The following is an 18,403-nucleotide window of genomic DNA, read 5'->3' as shown; positions in this document are numbered from 1 at the left end:
CTCACTCAGTCCTCTGCTGCTGCAGATGTCCATCACACTCTCACTGTAAGAGAGTCTGGACAGTCATCAGCCAGTCCTTACTGGCTGATATCACAGCCAGTTATTTTTCTGAGTCTGTCAGACAGAAGAAAATAACAAAACATGAGTATTCAAACTCTAAACGCCAAATTATTGAAGTTTGGTAATCCACAGGTTTCAAAGACAAAGCATCAGCTCCACTCTGAGCTGCAGTTCCAGTGGCTTCCTGAGTCTGTCTGGTGGCAGCGCACTCAACATTTGGCTCCAGCTCTCTCTCTGATGCAGGCCTTTGGTTTCTTTTTACTTTTGGAGGGAAACTCAGGGCAGCACAGTTCAGATCTGAATTCTGCTTTTGCGGATTATGAGCTACACAATACCCATGGAGTCAGCAGCATTGACCTTTAACCTTAATGTTGATTGCATTTTGGCACAAAGGAAGTTTGGGATTCATCATGACACAAATGTAAATGAGCCAAGCCACAGATTCAGTAGCTCTCAAAAATATTTGGCTGAAGTTTCCTGTTTTTAAGAGCCAGACCTGTGATGACCATTACATTTATGCATTTTGACTTTTCCTGTTTTAACTCCACAGAATGAAGCAAGGTCTACAGAACTGTAGACTGAGGAAGTGTCTTCAATTAATACCACAGCTGTCTTTCATTTTCTAATCAGGGCTCACTGTGCTGTTTGGTATCACTGTGTGCACCACACTGAACATGGACAAGAGAAAGGAGAGCAGAGAGCTTTCTGAGGAGATAAGGAAGAAAATGATCACCAAGCATGGTCAAAGTAAAGGCTACGAGATTATCTCCAAGCAGCTTAATGTCCGTGTGACCACAGCTGCTGATATTATTAAGAAGTTTATTGTGTCATAGGATTGTGTCCAAACTCCCTGGATGTGACCGCAAGAGGAAAATCGACCCCTGATTGAAAAGAAAGTTCAATCGGTGGAGAAAGTCATGGAACACTTCAAAACATATGTCGCTTTGTGAATTAAAGTGGGCTCCATGGAAGAAGATCCAGGAAGTCCCTGCTTTGGAATGAGAAAAAAGCCAGAGTGGAGTTTGCTAAAATGCATGTTGGCAAGAAATAGAGATACAGGTCCTGCACAAGGAATCAAAGCTGGTTTGTTTGTCTCTTATTTGCCTAGTATTTTTATTTGTTTAGTAAGGAAAGGTAACCCTCACCCTGGGATCAACCAAGTAGCTGCACTGAGAAGAAGTGAGAGTAAATCTCACAGAGGAAATAGATGGGAGCTGCACCTGCTGTAGTTTTGCTCTGATGTGTCAGGTGTTAAACTTGTACAGCCTGGAGCAGAGTGAATGGTTTCATGTGAGGCTGCACCTCCTCACACCTTTTAGAGGTTAAGAGCTCTCTCACGATACTGATAGTGATGGGTGTTAAAAAAGCTTATATAACACATGTAGAGGCTGGTTCTGGTTTACTTTTCTCATTGCACTCACAAAGAGCTGTGAGTTAGTGTGCCTCGGCTGTGCTCAGACCACACTGTGCTGTCTCTCCCTGCCAAAGCAGCAATGTGTTGCTTATATTTAGTCAGTCATTAGACCCAGAAATGGTATTTTATTCAGCTCTATTCATTATGTTCTCTGAGGAGCCGTGTAACTCATCAATCGCCCCTCGTATGACACACAGAAAGAAACTAAGACACAGACAAGGAACACAAATCAGCATAAATAAGAATATGGCAGATTTTGCATCAATCTCTCACAAAGTAAGACTTTCTGACGACATGAAAGTCATTTCGATGTTATGATGAGTTTGAAGTGAGGGGACCATGACCATGGATTAAAAATAAAGCATCAGTTCCGCTCTGAGCTCCAGTCCCAGGTGTTTCCTTGGTTTATCTGGTGGCAGAATAAATAGCCTTTAGCTCCTCTTCTCTCTCTGATGCAGGTCTGAGGCTTCTTTTTCTTCTTGGACGGAAACTCACTGCTGCATAGTTCAGGTCATCTGAGCCTTGGCCCTGTGAGTACAAGTATTTCCAGTCACTCATCTCAAACAAGTGACTTGTGATGATTGAAGCTGAGAGATACAAAAAAAAAAAACCTTAATAAACATCACCTCTGTCTGTTGTGGATTCTTTTCTTCAGTTTGAGCTACATGACAGAAATAATATATCTGGTTAGTTGAACTACAGTGTTTGGAAATATTGCTGGAATTTGCGGATTTGTCTGTCAAACAGGTGCTAAAGTAGTTAGTAGAAGTACCTGTCTGAAGATGTCTGATTTTGACAACCAGACCAATGATGACCATTACGAGGAAAACAGTCAGACCACCCAGGATCCCGCTCATCACCTTTGCAAATCCAGGAAACAATTCTACAAAAAAGATAAAAATAAGACTTTGCACGCCTTACATCTTCTGTTGCTTGTGAGGCAGGAAGAATTTAAAATTTAGATTATCTGAAGAGTCTCATATCTAAAATTGCGGTCCACACCTTGAGGTGCACTGGAATTAAAGGCTTTGTTGATAGTATTCCATCAAAATCATTAACAACAATCTTACCTTGAACCTCTAAATACGTTGCACCGACCATAACCGGGTTTTTGTTTATGTGATATCCACAGAAATACAGTCCCGAGTCAGATAAATCCACTTGGTTGATTTTGAGAAAGATAGTGGAGATGTTGGATGTTACTTCAAATTTGCCGTTTTGGAATCCATCACAGAACGACGCAGCCTCAGACGCCTTGAACATAGAAAAGATACAGCGGGGCTCCAGCCGCTGCAACACTCGGAACCAGATTATCAGAGTAGGAGAGCTGGTATAATTGGTGCACAGCAGAGTGACTTCTTTGCCAGGTTGAACCTCCACAATGTAAAACTCTGAAACTGAATCGGAGATCCAGCCTGAAAGAAACACACATACTGATAAAGTTGCAGGAGTCCATCGTTTGCATTCAGTTCTAATTGCAGTCAGTGTCTTTTTTTTTTAAATACCTGTACTTACTGAGATTGCAGAGAAGTAAAACTGTTACCACAGCGAAGTTCCTCATTGTCCGTATAATCGTGTCACTGTAATGGCTCTATATAACATCAAGCTCAACCCCCAACAACCCCACCCTCTTTTAGCAGAGATGGGTAGGTGATGAAGTATTAGTTCTCTTTTGCTTAGAACATGAAGGCCCTTTGTTGTGTGTGGTTGCGATGCAGAGAGCTGACGGCCGAGCTTTATCTGGTTGAGACTGTAGTCACGATACAGATGCCTCAGTGATACAGACAGTACGGTTTGTCAGCGGGGGGAAAAGTACATTGAGTGGGCAGCTGGTGGGGAAAGTCAGTACTGTGTAGTATTTGCACAGTATTACACTGGAGCATGGCTTCCTATATATCTTTCTATATATCTAATGTTCCACTCAGATTCTCTGAAACAACAGGAAGATCAATACATAAAACATATCTAAGACAGGGAAAATGATGTACCACGCGTGCTTGGAATATACATCCTGTGTATTCACAATGCTAATTTACATTTACCTGCTTAAAAGAACATTTCATTTGATTTTTTCCAATACAGGAATCAGGGAACATGAGACAGGGCTCTGGCCTGTTTCACATTACTGACACTGAGCTGGCAGGATTGACAGATTCTAAGGTTTGGAACTGAATAAACAGCTTTATATCTCACAGTGCAACCGTCACACTGCTTGAGATACTTCCTTACAAGTCTGAGGCATTCTGACGCAGGGGTGTGAGTTTGAAGTGCGATCTTCCCATCTAAAACATCATTATCATTGTACTTTGGAAACACAAAGGCCTTTGTTTTAAGTGGTTATCACATACTTCATTTATAACTGTACTGATACAGGCCTCGTGTTTTTCACCTCAGCTGTGCTCAGACCACACTGTGCTGTCTCTTCCTGTCAAACAACTGATGTGTATCTCACTCACTCCCTCCTCCACTGCTGCAGATCAACATCTAACTCAGTGGACTCTTAATGTTCTCACTGGCTCCTCCTCCATCAAACACCGACCGCATTCGTAAGACAAACAAGACAGACTGTGGCAGAGGGAGAAAATTTAATGTGCTTATCTTAAAAAATACACACGTACATATTTATTACATTATTACCATTTCACAATTCCTCTTGCACGTTACTAATACACAAAAATCACAACAGGTAGATTAATAGGATAAAGCATTTCTAACCCTGACCCTAACCCTGAACTGCAGTTGCAGTTTCTTCCGCAGTCTATCTGCTGGCAGTGGAAATAACACAGGTTTCTTTGTCGCTCCCTGTTGCAGGCCTCCTGCTTCTTCTTGTTGGACACAAACTCAGAGCTGTGTGTTTGAGGTCGTCAGGGTCCAGAGTCTGTAAAGCAGATTCAGAGAAATCCCACATACTGTTTGTAATGATTTTGTCGGAAGCAATCAAATAGTTATTCAGATTTTACTTTTAGGAAATTACATCCAAAACAAAAACAATAAAATCTGATAAATCTTTATTTATTGCAAAATGACGTGATCATTATCATGTTCATCTTCATCATTTTGGCGAACATGAATTTAAGAGTCAACCAAATTCAATTTAACCACACAACTTTAAAAAAAAAAAAAAAAAGCAAATACAATTAAGCAAATACCTGTCCCAGATTTTCTGATTTTGACAACCAGACCAATGATGACCATGCACAGGAAAACACACAGTCCACCCAGGATCACACTCATCAGGCTCGATGTTTTACCAGGCTTTTCTGCAAGAAAGATTTGAAAAGAATTTTAACTGAAGACTCTCTGTACAGTACGTTACCAAATCTGCTCAAGCTACCTAACACCACAGACAAGACTCAACAACGGTCTTACCTTGAACCTCTAAATATGTTGCACTGACAATTACTGGGTGTCTGTTTATGTAATATCCACAGAAATAGAGTCCAGAGTCAGACAGGTCCACTTGGTTGATTTTGAGAAAGATAGTGGAGATATTGGATGTCGCAGCAAATTTGCTGTTTTGAAATCCATCACAGAACGACGCAGGCTCAGACGGCTGGAACACAGAATTAATACAGCTGGGCTTGGCTCTGTTGGCGAATCTGAACCAGATTATCTGAGTAGGAGAACTGGAATAGTTGGAGCACAGCAACGTAACTTGTTCACCCTGCTGTAACTCCACAGTCTGAAACTCGGAGCCTGAAATGGAGAGCCAGCCTGAAACAGAAGGCAGATGTTAACCCTCTGGCTGAAAAAGAAACAGGAAATGAATTCCCATTTTTCTATAAATGTATTAATTAAAGGTTTGTACTTACTGAGGCTACAGAGAAGTAAAGCTGTTACCGAGGTAAGGATCATCTCTGTGCATATGATCGCAAAAATGAAATGGCTCTTTGTGAAACTGAGCCTCTGTGGGTGGGTTTTTAAGAAGCCAGTGGTTTCTTTATTTTCATCTTTACCTTGTGTTCACTGTGACAGCATAAATGGCCTCTGAAAACCAAGTGTCAGAGCAAATTCAGCATTAGTGCAGGTGATATATGAAGTTTGCAGCATTCCGTGTTGTCATCCTTTTCCATAAATCTGCAAAGAATAAATGAAAGAGTGCCGCTTGCAAATACGGAGCTCAGCACTACACAGTGATGACCAACCAAACAATCAGCTGGCAAGATATCAGACTTGACTCAGTTTCACATCTGGCTTTTAAACCAAAACCAAAACTATTTTTACGTCTCATTTCCAAAGGTTTAAGCCGTCCACACAAGATATTACTGAAAAGTCTCTTTACGTCAGAGTATGTACATTTGAGGACTCCAGGTTTCACAGCTACACTCTTTACAGACGCTCTCTGATAACATTCAACACTAAATACGTTCCCACACAGAGAACAAAAAGAATGTCTTGGTATATTTTTTGGAAATAACGACACGACTGTTGTTTGTGGTTATGAGGCATAGAGATGAAGGCCAGTCTTCCTGTGGTTGAGACGTTACTTTAGTGTTCAACTTTGTTACCACAGTGGAAAGTGTGAGCATGGGTTTACACTGGCGCTTGACATGTAAATATAGACACACGTGATTAAATGAACAGTGACTTTTATACATCGTTGTGTTTTGCAGAAACTGTGCATGTAGAGGTTGATTGTTTTCTCGGTTTGTTTATCTGTGGTCAGCCCATTTCTCAATTTTAGTTAGAGAAACGTTTGATCTAACAGAGCTGATGATTTTCACCTCAGGTGTTCTCAGACCACACTGTGCTGTCTCTTCCTGTCAAACAACTCATCTGCATCTCACTTAACACTTTGACTGCTGCAGACCAAGTCTCACTGTGAGAGAATCTGAACAGATCAGTGTCTTTTCTGGCTCCTCCTCCATCAAACAGCAGCCATATTCTTTTCCTCTCAGACACAGATGTATAATGAGATGATAAAGACTTTGGCTCAAGAGTGAGAATGAAAGAAAGTGTAGCAGAGACGGCAAAGTTTGCATGAACATAGAGACTTTATTCCAAAATGTTTGACAGTGATGGTCACTCATCCCATCCCCCAACTACACAAAACCCAAAATAACATATTGAGGTGACAAAGCATCAGCTCCACTCTGAGCTGCTGTTCCAGTGGTTTCCTGAGTCTATCTGGTGGCAGCGTACACGACATTTGGCTCCATCTTTCTCTCTGACACAGGTCTTTGGTTTCTTTTTGCTTTTGGAGGGAAATTCAGCGCAGCATAGTTCAGGTCATTAGAGCCTGGATTCTGTTAATGAAAATATGAAGTCATTCATCTCATGCAGCTGAGCATGTGAGGAAACAGGAAACCATTACTTGGAAAGTGAATTGAATGAGACAACATAAAAACAGACAGTGATCAATGTTAATCTAAGGTTACGTGTCCATTACCTCACTGTGTTGTGGATTCTGTCCCTCTTTATGAGCTAAATGACAGAGACAGTTCATCTGATCAGTTCATTGTTTCAACATATTGCTGTTTGCACCATTTGATAAACAGGAAGTGTTGCATTTGTGAAGCTGTGTACTTAAAACATAAAAGTACCTGTATGAAGTTTCCTGATTATGAAAACCAGAACAATGATGATTAGAATGAGGACAATAATCAGACCAGCCAGGATCAAACTCGTCAGATCTGTTTGTTCTTCAGACTCTTCAACAAGAAAGATGATTGAAGGTGAAGTTTTCTATCATATTCTGTCTCTTGTGTGTTGAGATCAGTTATTATTTTGACAGAGACTAAAAAAAACACATATCTATTTCTTTCTAATTGAAATACAGAAACAATTTCACATTGATCTTACCTTGAACTTTTAAATATGTTGCAGTGAAAATAACTGGCTTTCCCTTAAAGTAGAATCCACAGAAATAGAGTCCAGAGTCAGATAAATCCACTGGTTTGATCTTGAGAAAGAGGGTAGTGGTGTTGGAGCTCATACTGAATTTTCCATTTTGAAATCCATCATAGTACAAAGTATTGCTTTCAGAGCTGTACATGGAGGAGATGTAGCTGGCGTTGGGTTTATTACCCAGTATGAACCAGCATGTGTGAGTGACAATATCGGTGAAGTTGGTGCACATCAGTGTGACTTCTTCTCCAGACTGGACCTCCACAGTGTGAAACTGAGAAACTGAGACAGAGATCCAGCCTGAAACAAGAAAATCATTTATTCATAAACTTGTAGTTCAAACGGAACCAAACAATTCATGTAAACTGTAAATGATGTTATTAATGAACAGAGTGTAAGTTTGTGTTGGAGCAGATTTTTGTACTGAAGAAAGGTTAGCAGTTGTTGTATTGATACAAAATAAGTAGGTGTACTTACTGAAGGCGCAGAGTAAAGCTGTTACCGAGGTAAGGTTCATCGCTGTGCGTACAGTAGGACTGCACCACTGTAATGTTAGAAACTGAACTGTGCTCCAGTCACAGTGGTCTCAGTTTAAAGAGGCGGGGTGTTCTTCTGTTGATCTGGTTTCATCGAATGAGAAAAGAAATTCTCTCATAAAACTGATGCAAAATAAGAGCTGAAAGAAGAACAGGACAAATGTCTTATCTTGTGTGATAAAGCAGAAGTACGGGTAGAATTGGTAGCATGACACAGACTTTTGCGTGGAAGAAATGAGAGCTTAGGGTTAAAGTTAAGAAAATTTTGTATCTTACAAAGAAAATGTTCACTGGTACAGTCTTTGCTTGATTATAATGTGCACTCAGTAGAAATTGATGAAATGATTATATCAGTGATAGAGTTTGAAATCTTACCTGGACAGTGATAAAGATTTGATTCATGTTTGCAGAGCTTAGTAGGTTCAAATACAAATGAGGCAGTGGAGATGGATGGGACCTTCACCTGCTGTGGGTTTGACCTGATCTGTAGTGTGATTAAAATGTGCAGCCTTTAGTAGTAGTGTCAGAGCTTTGATATGAGGCTGTGTCACCTTGCTACAGACATCTTTTCACACAAACGTAGTGATGTGAGTTTGAGTGAGTATAGAATCTGTAAAGTGTGACTTTTGAGGAGGGATCAGTGAAACAGTTTGAGATTCAGCACTAACAGGATGCTCACAGATCAAGAGGTGTTCAGTATATTTATTAAAGAAAGAAGAAAGAAAAAAACATAGGAATAGATACCAGACGATTTATAATAATGTTATCTTCAACATTTAAATGGAGCACACTGTAAATTGTATGTCTGCCATTCCAGAGTCAGATATTTCCACTCACAGATCACACAGTTCTCAACAAGCATCAGCTGATACCCAGTTAGAGATCCACCACAGTATTAAAGATTGCTCTGAGAGCTGAGACACAGCTGGCCTTTGTTCTGGTGACCAGTAAGAACCAGGACGTCTAAGATTCCTCTTCGGAGATGTTGGAGATCAGCACTGTGGCTTCTTGACCACACTGAACCTCCACAGTCTGACACTACAAAACTGAGACAGAGATCCAGCCTGAAACAAACAGCAAAGACAACAAGAGATTTAGCTGTTATGGGAAGGTAAAGGACACCTCTCAAGAATTTGAAAAAAATAAGTAAATATGTTTTAGTGAAGTTGAGAAATGTGGCGGTACTTACTAGAGCTGCAGTTAACTGAAGCTGTAATCAAGGTGACGTTCTCCATAGTGCGTATGATTGTAGCTTCACAATGTCTAAACTTAAACTGCGCTCCAGTCAGTCTTTTTTTTTTCTTGCTCGCACGACATGACAAGAGACAAAAGACAGACTTATTGAGGATAATGTTCAAACCAAAATGAAAAAGAGAATGTACATAAGATACATAAAGGCCTTTATGTGAGATGGTCACACTGCAAAGATTCACATAACTTTGGTTATGATCATAAAAATGACCGTATCAGACACAACTTTGTTGTCTGTGTTTTTGTTGTTGTTAGTTGTAGTGAGAAGGAAACTTCATGTTTTCTGGACTGGATTCTGAAAACAGCACACAGGCCACAAATGTTTACCAAAGAAAAAAAGTCTTGTGTTCTGCTTCATGTACTGTTTAGGTGAGTTTGTGCCACTCACTGTCCCATTCACTGATTGGTCCCTATGACTGAGTGATGTCACAAAGCACTGAGATCACAGGACATTCCGGAACTCACCCAGGTCTTTAAATTCCACACTCTTTACCTCGTCAGTTCACTTTCGTTCTTGCTTGCAGAACCAAAGACCCATCAGTTTGGCATTAGTTGTGAGAATTTCCAACAGTCTTAACTGAGAGATTTTGAAAAACCACCTGTGAACAAAGCAACTTTCCCAGAACAGTGGAAGAGTAGAAGAAGACCAAGAGCTTTCTAACATTGTAAGTACACTACTTTTTGCACATTTTCTTGTACTTGAATTGCATGCACACTTCTTGTTTTTCTGCACTTTATTCTTTTTTCCTGTTTTGCTTGTGAGCTGCCTAACAAGTAAATTTCTTATCTTATCTTATCCCACTGTCAGAGAGCCTGGCATCACACCAGCTCTTCGAAAGAAGGCGAAAAGAAGACGTGAAGTCTGAGAAGAAGAACTTCAGGCTCACATCAAGTCTCTACAGACGAGAAACCCAAGAAGGCCCAGGAAGAAGCTCCCCAAAAACCAAGAGGATGAAGAGCTACGAAGAAAGATCTCTCCTGAAGAGGCCGTACAGTGAGGTTTCGAAGTGCAGCCGAAAAAGATGTGAGTTCCCCTCCCCAGAGAGAAAGAGGAGGAAGATCTGCATCCAAACATCTGTCCTGAAGAGGCTGCCCAGTGATGAAAGATCTGTCCTGATGAGGCCGCTACGTGATGAAAGATCTGACCTGAAGAGGCCGCACAGTGACGTTATAAAGTGCAGCAGAAAAAGATGTGAGTTCCCCTCCCCAGACAGAAAGAGGAGGAAGATCTACATCGAAAGATCTGTCCTGAAGAGGCTCAACAGGGAAGAGGAGAAACCAAGCACCTCCAAACAACATCCTTCTCCTGTGAAACAAGCCCAGTCACAGACACGGACAGAGAACGGCACAAGGAAGGAGGACAGTAAAGACACAAAACAAGAAATCAAGATATGGATGATCGGGTCCAGTTATATTGAGCATGGAGAAAAAGCAGCGCTGAAGATGTTTGGGGAGAACTTTGGACTTAACGCCAGAGTGGAATGGTTTGGAAAAGGAGGCCTTCGCTGGTGTAAAGCCCTTCCCACTTTTTACGCTGCCTTGTCCACACACAAGAATCCCCCTGACATTGTGGTTTTCCACGCCGGTGGAAACGATCTGGGACTGATTCCTGCCAGGGAACTCGCCTTTAACATGAAGAGGAATTTGACACACCTTCATGGCGAGTTCCCCTCAATGCTCATTTTGTTTTCCTCCATCAATGAGCGGCAAGTGTGGAGGTATGGACGGCCATGCAAAATTAACAGCGAGAGAAAGACCGTCAACTCTCTGGTCAAGCAGATTGTCGGCGACATCGGCGGTGAAGTCATTGAACACCCACTCCTGAAGTTCAACAACAAAAGACTATTTCTGCCAGATGGAGTGCACTTCACCAACAAAGGAAATAAGATCTTTCTGTCAAGGATCCGTGCCGCCCTGCAGAAGACCCCTCAGCTGGCCCAAAGTGGAAACTGACTCCTTCCTGTGTCTGTTTTTGTTTTGATTTTTGTATATATGTGTAAATCTTTGAATCTATGTGTAAATTTCTTTGTACATATCTTTGTAAATATGTTTGCAAATATCTTTGTACATATCTTTGTAAATATGTTTGCAAATATCTTTGTACATATCTTTGTAAATATGTTTGCAAATATCTTTGTACATGTCTTTGTAAATATGTTTGCAAATATCTTTGTACATGTCTTTGTAAATATATGTAAATATATTTTTATATATGTGTAAAAATAAATGTTCAAAAAATGAAAAGTGACTGTGTAGAGTGGTGCAGTGTCTGTAGGGACAAAACAGTGTTCAAATGTATAATTATTAGTACAGTAAATGGATGTGTCACATACTAACAGACAAAACAGTTCACTGTGAACTTTACTGCCCTGCAAAGGCAGAGGGACAGTAACTACAGAAGCAGTACAGCTGAGAAAAAAAGGCTTTAAAGATTTCAAACTCACCTGCAAACTGTGGAACAGACAGAAAGGTTGTAATTTAACATTTAATATACTTTAAAGCCACAGAATACTTCAAAATGTAGATGCTGCTCTCTGCTTTAGATCATCTTTAGGGAGTGAAAACAGTAAATATAATCACAAGTGGTTTACCACAGCTGGTGTCATCATGGTGGTCCACTGGAGAATTCACTTTCTACAAATCACTTCTGAATATAAAACTACAAGGCCTGAAGACACAAAGAAGTTATTAGAAGCCTGCTGCTGGAGGTGGGATTGTACTTTCTACCCTAAGAGTATGTTGTGTGTCTGCCAGTCAGGTAACACTTCCCACTCACTACCTGACTCGCTACACACACACACACACACACACAGAAGATGTCACTGAAAAGTCTCTTTACGTCAGAGTATGTGCATTTGAGGTTTTACAGCTACACTCTGCAGACGCTCTCTGATAACATTTAACACTAAATATGTTGCCACACAGAACAAAAAGAATGTCTTAGTGACATTTTTGGAAATAACGACACCTTGTTGTTTGTGGTTATGAGGCGTAGAGATGAAGGCCAGTCTTCCTGTGTTTGAGACGTTGCTTTAGTGTTCAACTTTGTTACCACAGTGGAAACTGTCAGCGTGGGTTTGCACTGGTGCACTAATAACTGTTACCAACACTTCTTTGTATTTTTCATGCAGATATTTGTCATGTAAATATAGACACACGTGATTCAATGAAGAGTTACTTTACTTTTATACATCGTTGTGTTTTACAGAAACTGTGCATGTAGAGGCTGATTGTTTTCTCTGTTTATCTGTGGTCAGCCCATTTCTCAATTTTAGTTAGAGAAACGTTTGATCTAACAGAGCTGATGATTTTCACCTCAGGTGTTCTCAGACCACACTGTGCTGTCTCTTCCTGTCAAACAACTCATCTGCATCTCACTTAACACTTTGACTGCTGCAGACCAAGTCTCACTGTGAGAGAATCTGAACAGATCAGTGTCTTTTCTGGCTCCTCCTCCATCAACCAGCAGCCATATTCTTTTCCTCTCAGACACAGATGTATAATGAGATGATAAAGACTTTGGCTCAAGAGTGAGAATGAAAGAAAGTGTAGCAGAGACGGCAAAGTTTGCATGAACATAGAGACTTTATTCCAAAATGTTTTGACAGTGATGGTCACTCATCCCATCCCCCAACTACACAAAACCCAAAATAACATAATGAGGTGATAAAGCATCAGCTCCACTCTGAGCTGCTGTTCCAGTGGTTTCCTGAGTCTATCTGGTGGCAGCGTACACGACATTTGTCTCCAGCTCTCTCTCTGACACAGGTCTTTGGTTTCTTTTTGCTTTTGGAGGGAAATTCAGCGCAGCATAGTTCAGGTCATTAGAGCCTGGATTCTGTTAATGAAAATATGAAGTCATTCATCTCATGCAGCTGAGCATGTGAGAGAACAGGAAACCATCACTTGGAAAGTGAATTGAATGAGACAACATAAAAACAGACAGTGATCAATGTTAATCTAAGGTTACGTGTCCATTACCTCACTGTGTTGTGGATTCTGTCCCTCTTTATGAGCTAAATGACAGAGACAGTTCATCTGATCAGTTCATTGTTTCAACATATTGCTTTTCGCACCATTTGATAAACAGGAAGTGTTGCATTTGTGAAGCTGTGTACTTAAAACATAAAAGTACCTGTATGAAGTTTCCTGATTATGAAAACCAGAACAATGATGATTAGAATGAGGACAATAATCAGACCAGCCAGGATCAAACTCGTCAGATCTGTTTGTTCTTCAGACTCTTCAACAAGAAAGATGATTGAAGGTGAAGTTTTCTATCATATTCTGTCTCTTGTGTGTTGAGATTAGTTATTATTTTGACAAAGACTAAAAACAACACATATCTATTTCTTTCTAATCAAAATACAGAAACAATTTCACATTGATCTTACCTTGAACTTTTAAATATGTTGCAGTGAAAATAACTGGCTTTCCCTTAAAGTTGAACCCACAGAAATAGAGTCCAGAGTCAGATAAATCCACTGGTTTGATCTTGAGAAAGAGGGTAGTGGTGTTGGAGCTCATACTGAATTTTCCATTTTGAAATCCATCACAGTACGAAGCATTGCTATTAGAGCTGATCATGGAGGAGATGCAGCTGGCGTTGGGTTCGTTGCCCAGTATCAACCAGATGATGTGAGAAACACCATCGGTAAAGTTGGTGCACATCAGTGTGACTTCTTCTCCAGACTGGACCTCCACAGTGTGAAACTGAGAAACTGAGACAGAGATCCAGCCTGAAACAAGAAAATCATTTATTCATAAACTTGTAGTTCAAACGGAACCAAACAATTCATGTAAACTGTAAATGATGTTATTAATGAACAGAGTGTAAGTTTGTGTTGGAGCAGATTATTGTACTAAAGAAAGGTTAGCAGTTGTTGTATTGGTAGAAAATAAGTAGGTGTACTTACTGAAGGCGCAGAGTAAAGCTGTTACCGAGGTAAGGTTCATCGCTGTGTGTACAGTAGGACTGCACCACTGTAATGTTAGGAACTGAACTGTGCTCCAGTGACAGTGGTCTCAGTTTAAAGAGGCGGGGTGTTCTTCTGTTGATCTGGTTTCATCGAATGAGCAAAGAAATTCTCTCATAAAACTGATGCAAAATAAGAGCTGAAAGAAGAACAGGACAAATGTCTTATCTTGTGTGATAAAACTCTGAATAATGTAGGTGATGTTTCAGAAAAAGTGATTTAGGAATCAGTTTGTGTCTTTGCATATCCAGCAGATGTTTTAACTGAACATTTTTGTATAGGTTGGAGTAGTTGCTGAAACATCACTGCATAGAGGTTTAACCCTACTTTGTGCGTTATGTTGAGGAGAATCAGGACAAGTCAGAGGGTCTCATCAGGCTTCCATATAACATTTTCACTTACCACAGGAAAAATGCCATCCATTTAAGCCACAGTTAGCCAAGTTTAATCTCCATAATTGGCAATGAAGTATGACACAGACTTTTGCAACCCACAGTTTTATCAAGATCTGTGACTAAACCAGAAGAAATGAGTCCTTAGGGTTAAGGTTAAGAAAACCTTCATTGTATTTTGTATCTTATAAACCACTTCAGATGATCTAAATAATGATTAACAATATCATGTGTTGCACTGATGCTAATGTTGATGATAAATGTTAGAAAAACCTGCTACAGGAGCACAGAAAGTGTACACTGGTACAGTGTACACTTTCTTTGCTTGATTATAATGTGCACTCAGTAGAAGTTGATGAAATGATTACATCAGTGATAGAGTTTGAAATCTTACCTGGACATTGATAAAGATTTGATGTTTGCAGAGCTTAGTAGGTTCAAATACAAATGTGACAGTGGAGATGGATGAGACCTTCACCTGCTGTGGGTTTGACCTGATCTGTAGTGTGATTAAAATGTGCAGCCTTTAGTAGTAGTGTCAGAGCTTTGATATGAGGCTGTGTCACCTTGCTACAGACATCTTTTCACACAAACGTAGTGATGTGAGTTTGCGTGAGTATAGAATCTGTAAAGTGTGACTTTTGAGGAGGGATCAGTGAAACAGTTTGAGATTCAGCACGAACAGGATGCTCACAGATCAAGAGGTGCTCAGTACAGCTGAGCACCTGAGCTGTGATTCATAGCATATTACTTTCTCATTATCAGCTTATGTAGTGACAGTGAAACCACAATCTCATTCCTAATACGATCATTAATTCCTTACTGAAGGTAGAGAACTGAGGAAGGTCTGAATCAATGCTGAGCTTCAGGCTGAATGAACGGTGATGTGTTCACTTACTGACTCATGTACACCAGTACATTTGAAATGAACACTTCAAAAGATTCACACTTACTAAGGTGCATACTGGCTCCTTTTCCATTAGTCATAAACGTTTACTTTTGGATTGAAATAAAAAAAAAAAAAAGAAGACAAAATAAGTAATCCGTGTTCTGTGGATTTTTGGAGCCATAATGATTCTGTGGGAGCATGTTCTCATGTAATGGTTTCTGTTCTGCTTTTATCTCATGCTCTACATGTTCACAAAGATGTGTGATTTGTACATGTAAGTGCGTATTTCATGCAAGTTATACGGGTACCTTAAAGGAAAGGTTAATATTAAGTTATTCTTAAAAAATACCAGCATTCCTGCAGAGTTTTTATTTTCCCCAGCTGTAATAATTCCTCCACTTGTTTTTGTGTTCACTCCTGTCCGGTAAAGTGCCTGAAAACACTTAATGTTAAGCCCATTTCACAGATGTTTACAGTGCTAAAGTCATGACAAGTGAATTTTAAACAAGTAAAGTTTATCAGGAAAACTATCTCACCACAAGATCCATTTAGCAGCATCATATGACATGATCTTCATCAGCAGATGGAGTGTATCCAGTGGTCATGAAACTGTAGAGGTTCAAATCTCCATTTATTTTTGGTTAAATGTGAAGCCCTGTGTGTGGGTTGAGGCCTGACTGGTTTAGGTTTGTCGCTCCACCCACTAATGGGCAGGAACAGATTTGCCCGCCTTTAAAAGGCCAGGTGAATGGGTGGCATTTCCTCTTTGTCTGAGGCCTCCTGCGAGCAGTGCTTTGGTATGTGTGGGTTAGGGAGAATTTGGTAAGGAAAGAAAGATGAAAGGAAAGTTTAATATTATGCATTTTCTGATCTCTGTGGTCCTTGTGAGCCTGTAGGTTGTTACTATCATGCTTAAGTGGTAGGCCATAGTTCTTTCCTTGTGTTTTGTAGTAATGTGTGTTTCCTGATTTCCCAATCACTTCCGGTGGGCACCAGGTGAGCATGTGCTGTGATTACAAGCAGGTTGCCATAGAATCTCCCCACAGCTTTGTTTTTAATATTTATTTTCACATTCAGTCCTGATTATCTAGTTTATTTTAATATGTTGTAGAATAAAGGTTGTCCACTGGATGCCTTCCGGGTGCATTTGCGTGTCCGTTTGGTAAGTCACTGTTATCTGCCTGCCCTTTGTGTGTCTGTGGCTTGGCTTCAGACTGTTTAGTAATGTATATTTTGTGCTGCAGTGTGGTCGAGCCGCGGCCTTCGAGGCTCACACCCTCTGAACCTCTGAGTAGCTGCGCCTTATGGCATGGCGAGAGTGGTACGTACGGGTTTCAGTTATTATTTAAAGATATAATTCAATTATTATTAAATCTGTTTGTGCCCCTTTTTTAAATTTTTTTTGTAGAGTCCCGGCTATTGCTTGGCCTGCCACCAGCTACCACTCCCTGGATGCTCTGCTGCTCTGTGTAAACTGCTGTTCTTTGGCACACTACAGTTCATTGTAGTGTGCTGTTCTTTTGTATGGTTCTGTGATGTGCCGGTTTGGGTACATGCTGCTCTGACTGTGGAAGAGTCCTGAGCTTTTTTAATCTGCAGAGACCTGCACCCTATTTTAAATTATTTCTTTTTCTTAACATCATTTTCATTGTTATTTAGGTTGCAGTTATTTGTTTTGTGTTCATTAACATTAACTGTTAGTATCAGTTGTTGTATTTTGTCTTTTGTTATTTGGATTTATTTTGAATTGGTTTCTTTGGATTATTTCATCAGCACTAAGGATGTGTAGCACTTGGCCTGTTTTCAATTTTCTCTTTCTCAAACAGGTGCTGAGGGCCTGAGGCAGCAGGTGATCCCTGGAGGTGGTGTTTCTTTGCCTTCCCTCCTTGTAGAGCCTGAAGCGGAGTGAATGGCTTCATATGAGGTTGTGGAAGTATCACACTGCTGCAGGCGATAAAGATTCAGATACAGATATCTGACTAATGCTTGCAGTGCAGCTTGTAACCACAGTGCAGAGTGGAGCACTGGTCATGTGGGGTCATAAATATTCAAATATTCTTCTTAAGACAAACCGTGTCTTCAGTTCAGACATGTAACACATTGAAGTCACAGGTAGAATATCCATTTTCTACACTGATGTTTTGTACCAGTGTTTATACAAATGTGGACCTTGATCACTGTGTGACAGATGAAAGTCAGCCAGTATTCACTGCTTCACTTCCCCCTTTATTCTTACAAAGCTTTGACTTCACAGGCCTCATGGTTTTCACTTCAGCTGTGATCAGACCACACTGTGCTGCCTGTTCCTGTCACACAACTGATGTGGTCCTCACTCCGTCTGGACAGTTATCAAAGTCAGATACAAGAGAGAGAGACACGAGAAGAAAAGCATGTGGAAAACGACTTCCCCTCTGAGTCTATCTGCTGGCAGTATAAATAACATGAGTCTCCACTTGTCTCTCTGATGCAGGCCTCCTGCTTCTCATCACTGCTGAATCCAAACCCAGTGCAGAGTCCAGATCCTGAAAAGAAGAGAACACACAGTTGCACATGTCAGATAGCTGCGTTTGTGCGGAAATCCTGATCCTGATTTGTCATGATGCTACCAATTTGAACTGGCACAACTTGTTTTACCTTCTGCTGTTGTGGATTGGTGTCCTCACTACAAGCTGAATGAAAGGGACAATGTGTCTAATCGGTCATTTGACAGTATTTTTCCTTAATTTGTAATGATGTTACATTGAGGCTGAAAGTTTTTGTTAAGTACCTGTTGGATGTTTCATGACTAACACCAAGACAAATGATTGCAAAAACAGCCAGACCACCCATGATCACAGTCATCAGCTTCTTTATTCTGTCAGTCTCTGGAAAAAGAGAATTGTACTTTTAGTCTTTGTGTCAGTGTTTTAATGAGATTCATCTTTTTAACAAAATAAAGACAAACGTTACTTTAGGACACTTAAAAACTGATCTGACTCCTCTTCTACAAGAAAGATCGTTTGTCTTGACTAAACAGTAAAGGGAATAAAACTGAATGG

The 18,403-nt window shown here is 40.3% G+C and overlaps 3 protein-coding genes across 8 annotated transcripts; all 3 read right to left on the bottom strand.

The window, feature by feature from the left end:
* Window positions 1–906: 906 nt before the first annotated feature.
* Window positions 907–3,035, bottom strand: LOC121177009. 3 transcript variants are annotated; one of them, XM_041031195.1, is made up of 5 exons: window positions 2,990–3,035; window positions 2,545–2,889; window positions 2,247–2,357; window positions 2,101–2,135; window positions 907–2,002 (listed from the first exon to the last, which is right to left on the bottom strand). In XM_041031195.1, exons 1-5 carry the CDS (start codon window positions 3,033–3,035, stop codon window positions 1,880–1,882), a joined length of 660 nt encoding a protein of 219 aa, XP_040887129.1. In that variant the 3' UTR covers window positions 907–1,879. The 3 variants fall into 3 exon arrangements, with proteins under 3 accessions (XP_040887129.1, XP_040887130.1, XP_040887128.1); XM_041031196.1 differs by having other exon boundaries at window positions 2,101–2,137; window positions 2,253–2,357; XM_041031194.1 differs by lacking the exon at window positions 2,101–2,135 and having other exon boundaries at window positions 907–2,061.
* Window positions 3,036–6,455: 3,420 nt separating this feature from the next.
* LOC121177033 lies at window positions 6,456–10,876 on the bottom strand. 4 transcript variants are annotated; one of them, XM_041031223.1, is made up of 7 exons: window positions 9,047–10,876; window positions 8,233–8,921; window positions 7,799–7,997; window positions 7,277–7,621; window positions 7,018–7,125; window positions 6,864–6,898; window positions 6,456–6,720 (listed from the first exon to the last, which is right to left on the bottom strand). In XM_041031223.1, the coding sequence occupies exons 3-7, from the start codon at window positions 7,836–7,838 to the stop codon at window positions 6,598–6,600; spliced, it is 651 nt and encodes a 216-aa protein (XP_040887157.1). In that variant the 5' UTR covers window positions 7,839–7,997; window positions 8,233–8,921; window positions 9,047–10,876; the 3' UTR covers window positions 6,456–6,597. The 4 variants fall into 4 exon arrangements, with proteins under 4 accessions (XP_040887157.1, XP_040887159.1, XP_040887156.1 ...); XM_041031225.1 differs by having other exon boundaries at window positions 7,799–7,941; XM_041031222.1 differs by having other exon boundaries at window positions 7,799–8,921.
* Window positions 10,877–12,682: 1,806 nt separating this feature from the next.
* LOC121177102 lies at window positions 12,683–14,951 on the bottom strand. The gene is made up of 6 exons (XM_041031309.1): window positions 14,871–14,951; window positions 14,025–14,223; window positions 13,503–13,847; window positions 13,244–13,351; window positions 13,090–13,124; window positions 12,683–12,946 (listed from the first exon to the last, which is right to left on the bottom strand). Exons 2-6 carry the CDS (start codon window positions 14,062–14,064, stop codon window positions 12,824–12,826), a joined length of 651 nt encoding a protein of 216 aa, XP_040887243.1. The 5' UTR covers window positions 14,065–14,223; window positions 14,871–14,951; the 3' UTR covers window positions 12,683–12,823.
* Between the last annotated feature and the right edge of the window lie 3,452 nt (window positions 14,952–18,403).

Source organism: Toxotes jaculatrix, chromosome 23 (genome assembly GCF_017976425.1).
Source record: "Toxotes jaculatrix isolate fToxJac2 chromosome 23, fToxJac2.pri, whole genome shotgun sequence".
In the NCBI taxonomy this organism is placed as follows: Eukaryota; Metazoa; Chordata; class Actinopteri; family Toxotidae; genus Toxotes; species Toxotes jaculatrix.
Note: the sequence above shows the minus strand (reverse complement) of the source record. Positions and strands in the feature narration are given on the sequence as shown.

Bases quoted from the DNA above. Each gene is read 5' to 3' on its own strand.
- LOC121177009 (XM_041031194.1), bottom strand. From the start codon at position 3,035: ATGAGGAACTTCGCTGTGGTAACAGTTTTACTTCTCTGCAATCTCA. The intron at 2,358-2,544 runs GTAAGATTGTTG...TCTTTTTTGTAG, and splicing joins AACGTATTTAGAGGTTCAAG to AATTGTTTCCTGGATTTGCA. The intron at 2,062-2,246 runs GTACTTCTACTA...TGTATCTCTCAG, and splicing joins AATCAGACATCTTCAGACAG to CTTCAATCATCACAAGTCAC.
- LOC121177033 (XM_041031222.1), bottom strand. From the start codon at position 7,838: ATGAACCTTACCTCGGTAACAGCTTTACTCTGCGCCTTCA. The intron at 7,622-7,798 runs GTAAGTACACCT...TTCTTGTTTCAG, and splicing joins AGCTTTACTCTGCGCCTTCA to GCTGGATCTCTGTCTCAGTT. The intron at 7,126-7,276 runs GTAAGATCAATG...TTCTTGTTGAAG, and splicing joins AACATATTTAAAAGTTCAAG to AGTCTGAAGAACAAACAGAT.
- LOC121177102 (XM_041031309.1), bottom strand. From the start codon at position 14,064: ATGAACCTTACCTCGGTAACAGCTTTACTCTGCGCCTTCA. The intron at 13,848-14,024 runs GTAAGTACACCT...TTCTTGTTTCAG, and splicing joins AGCTTTACTCTGCGCCTTCA to GCTGGATCTCTGTCTCAGTT. The intron at 13,125-13,243 runs GTACTTTTATGT...TCTGTCATTTAG, and splicing joins AATCAGGAAACTTCATACAG to CTCATAAAGAGGGACAGAAT.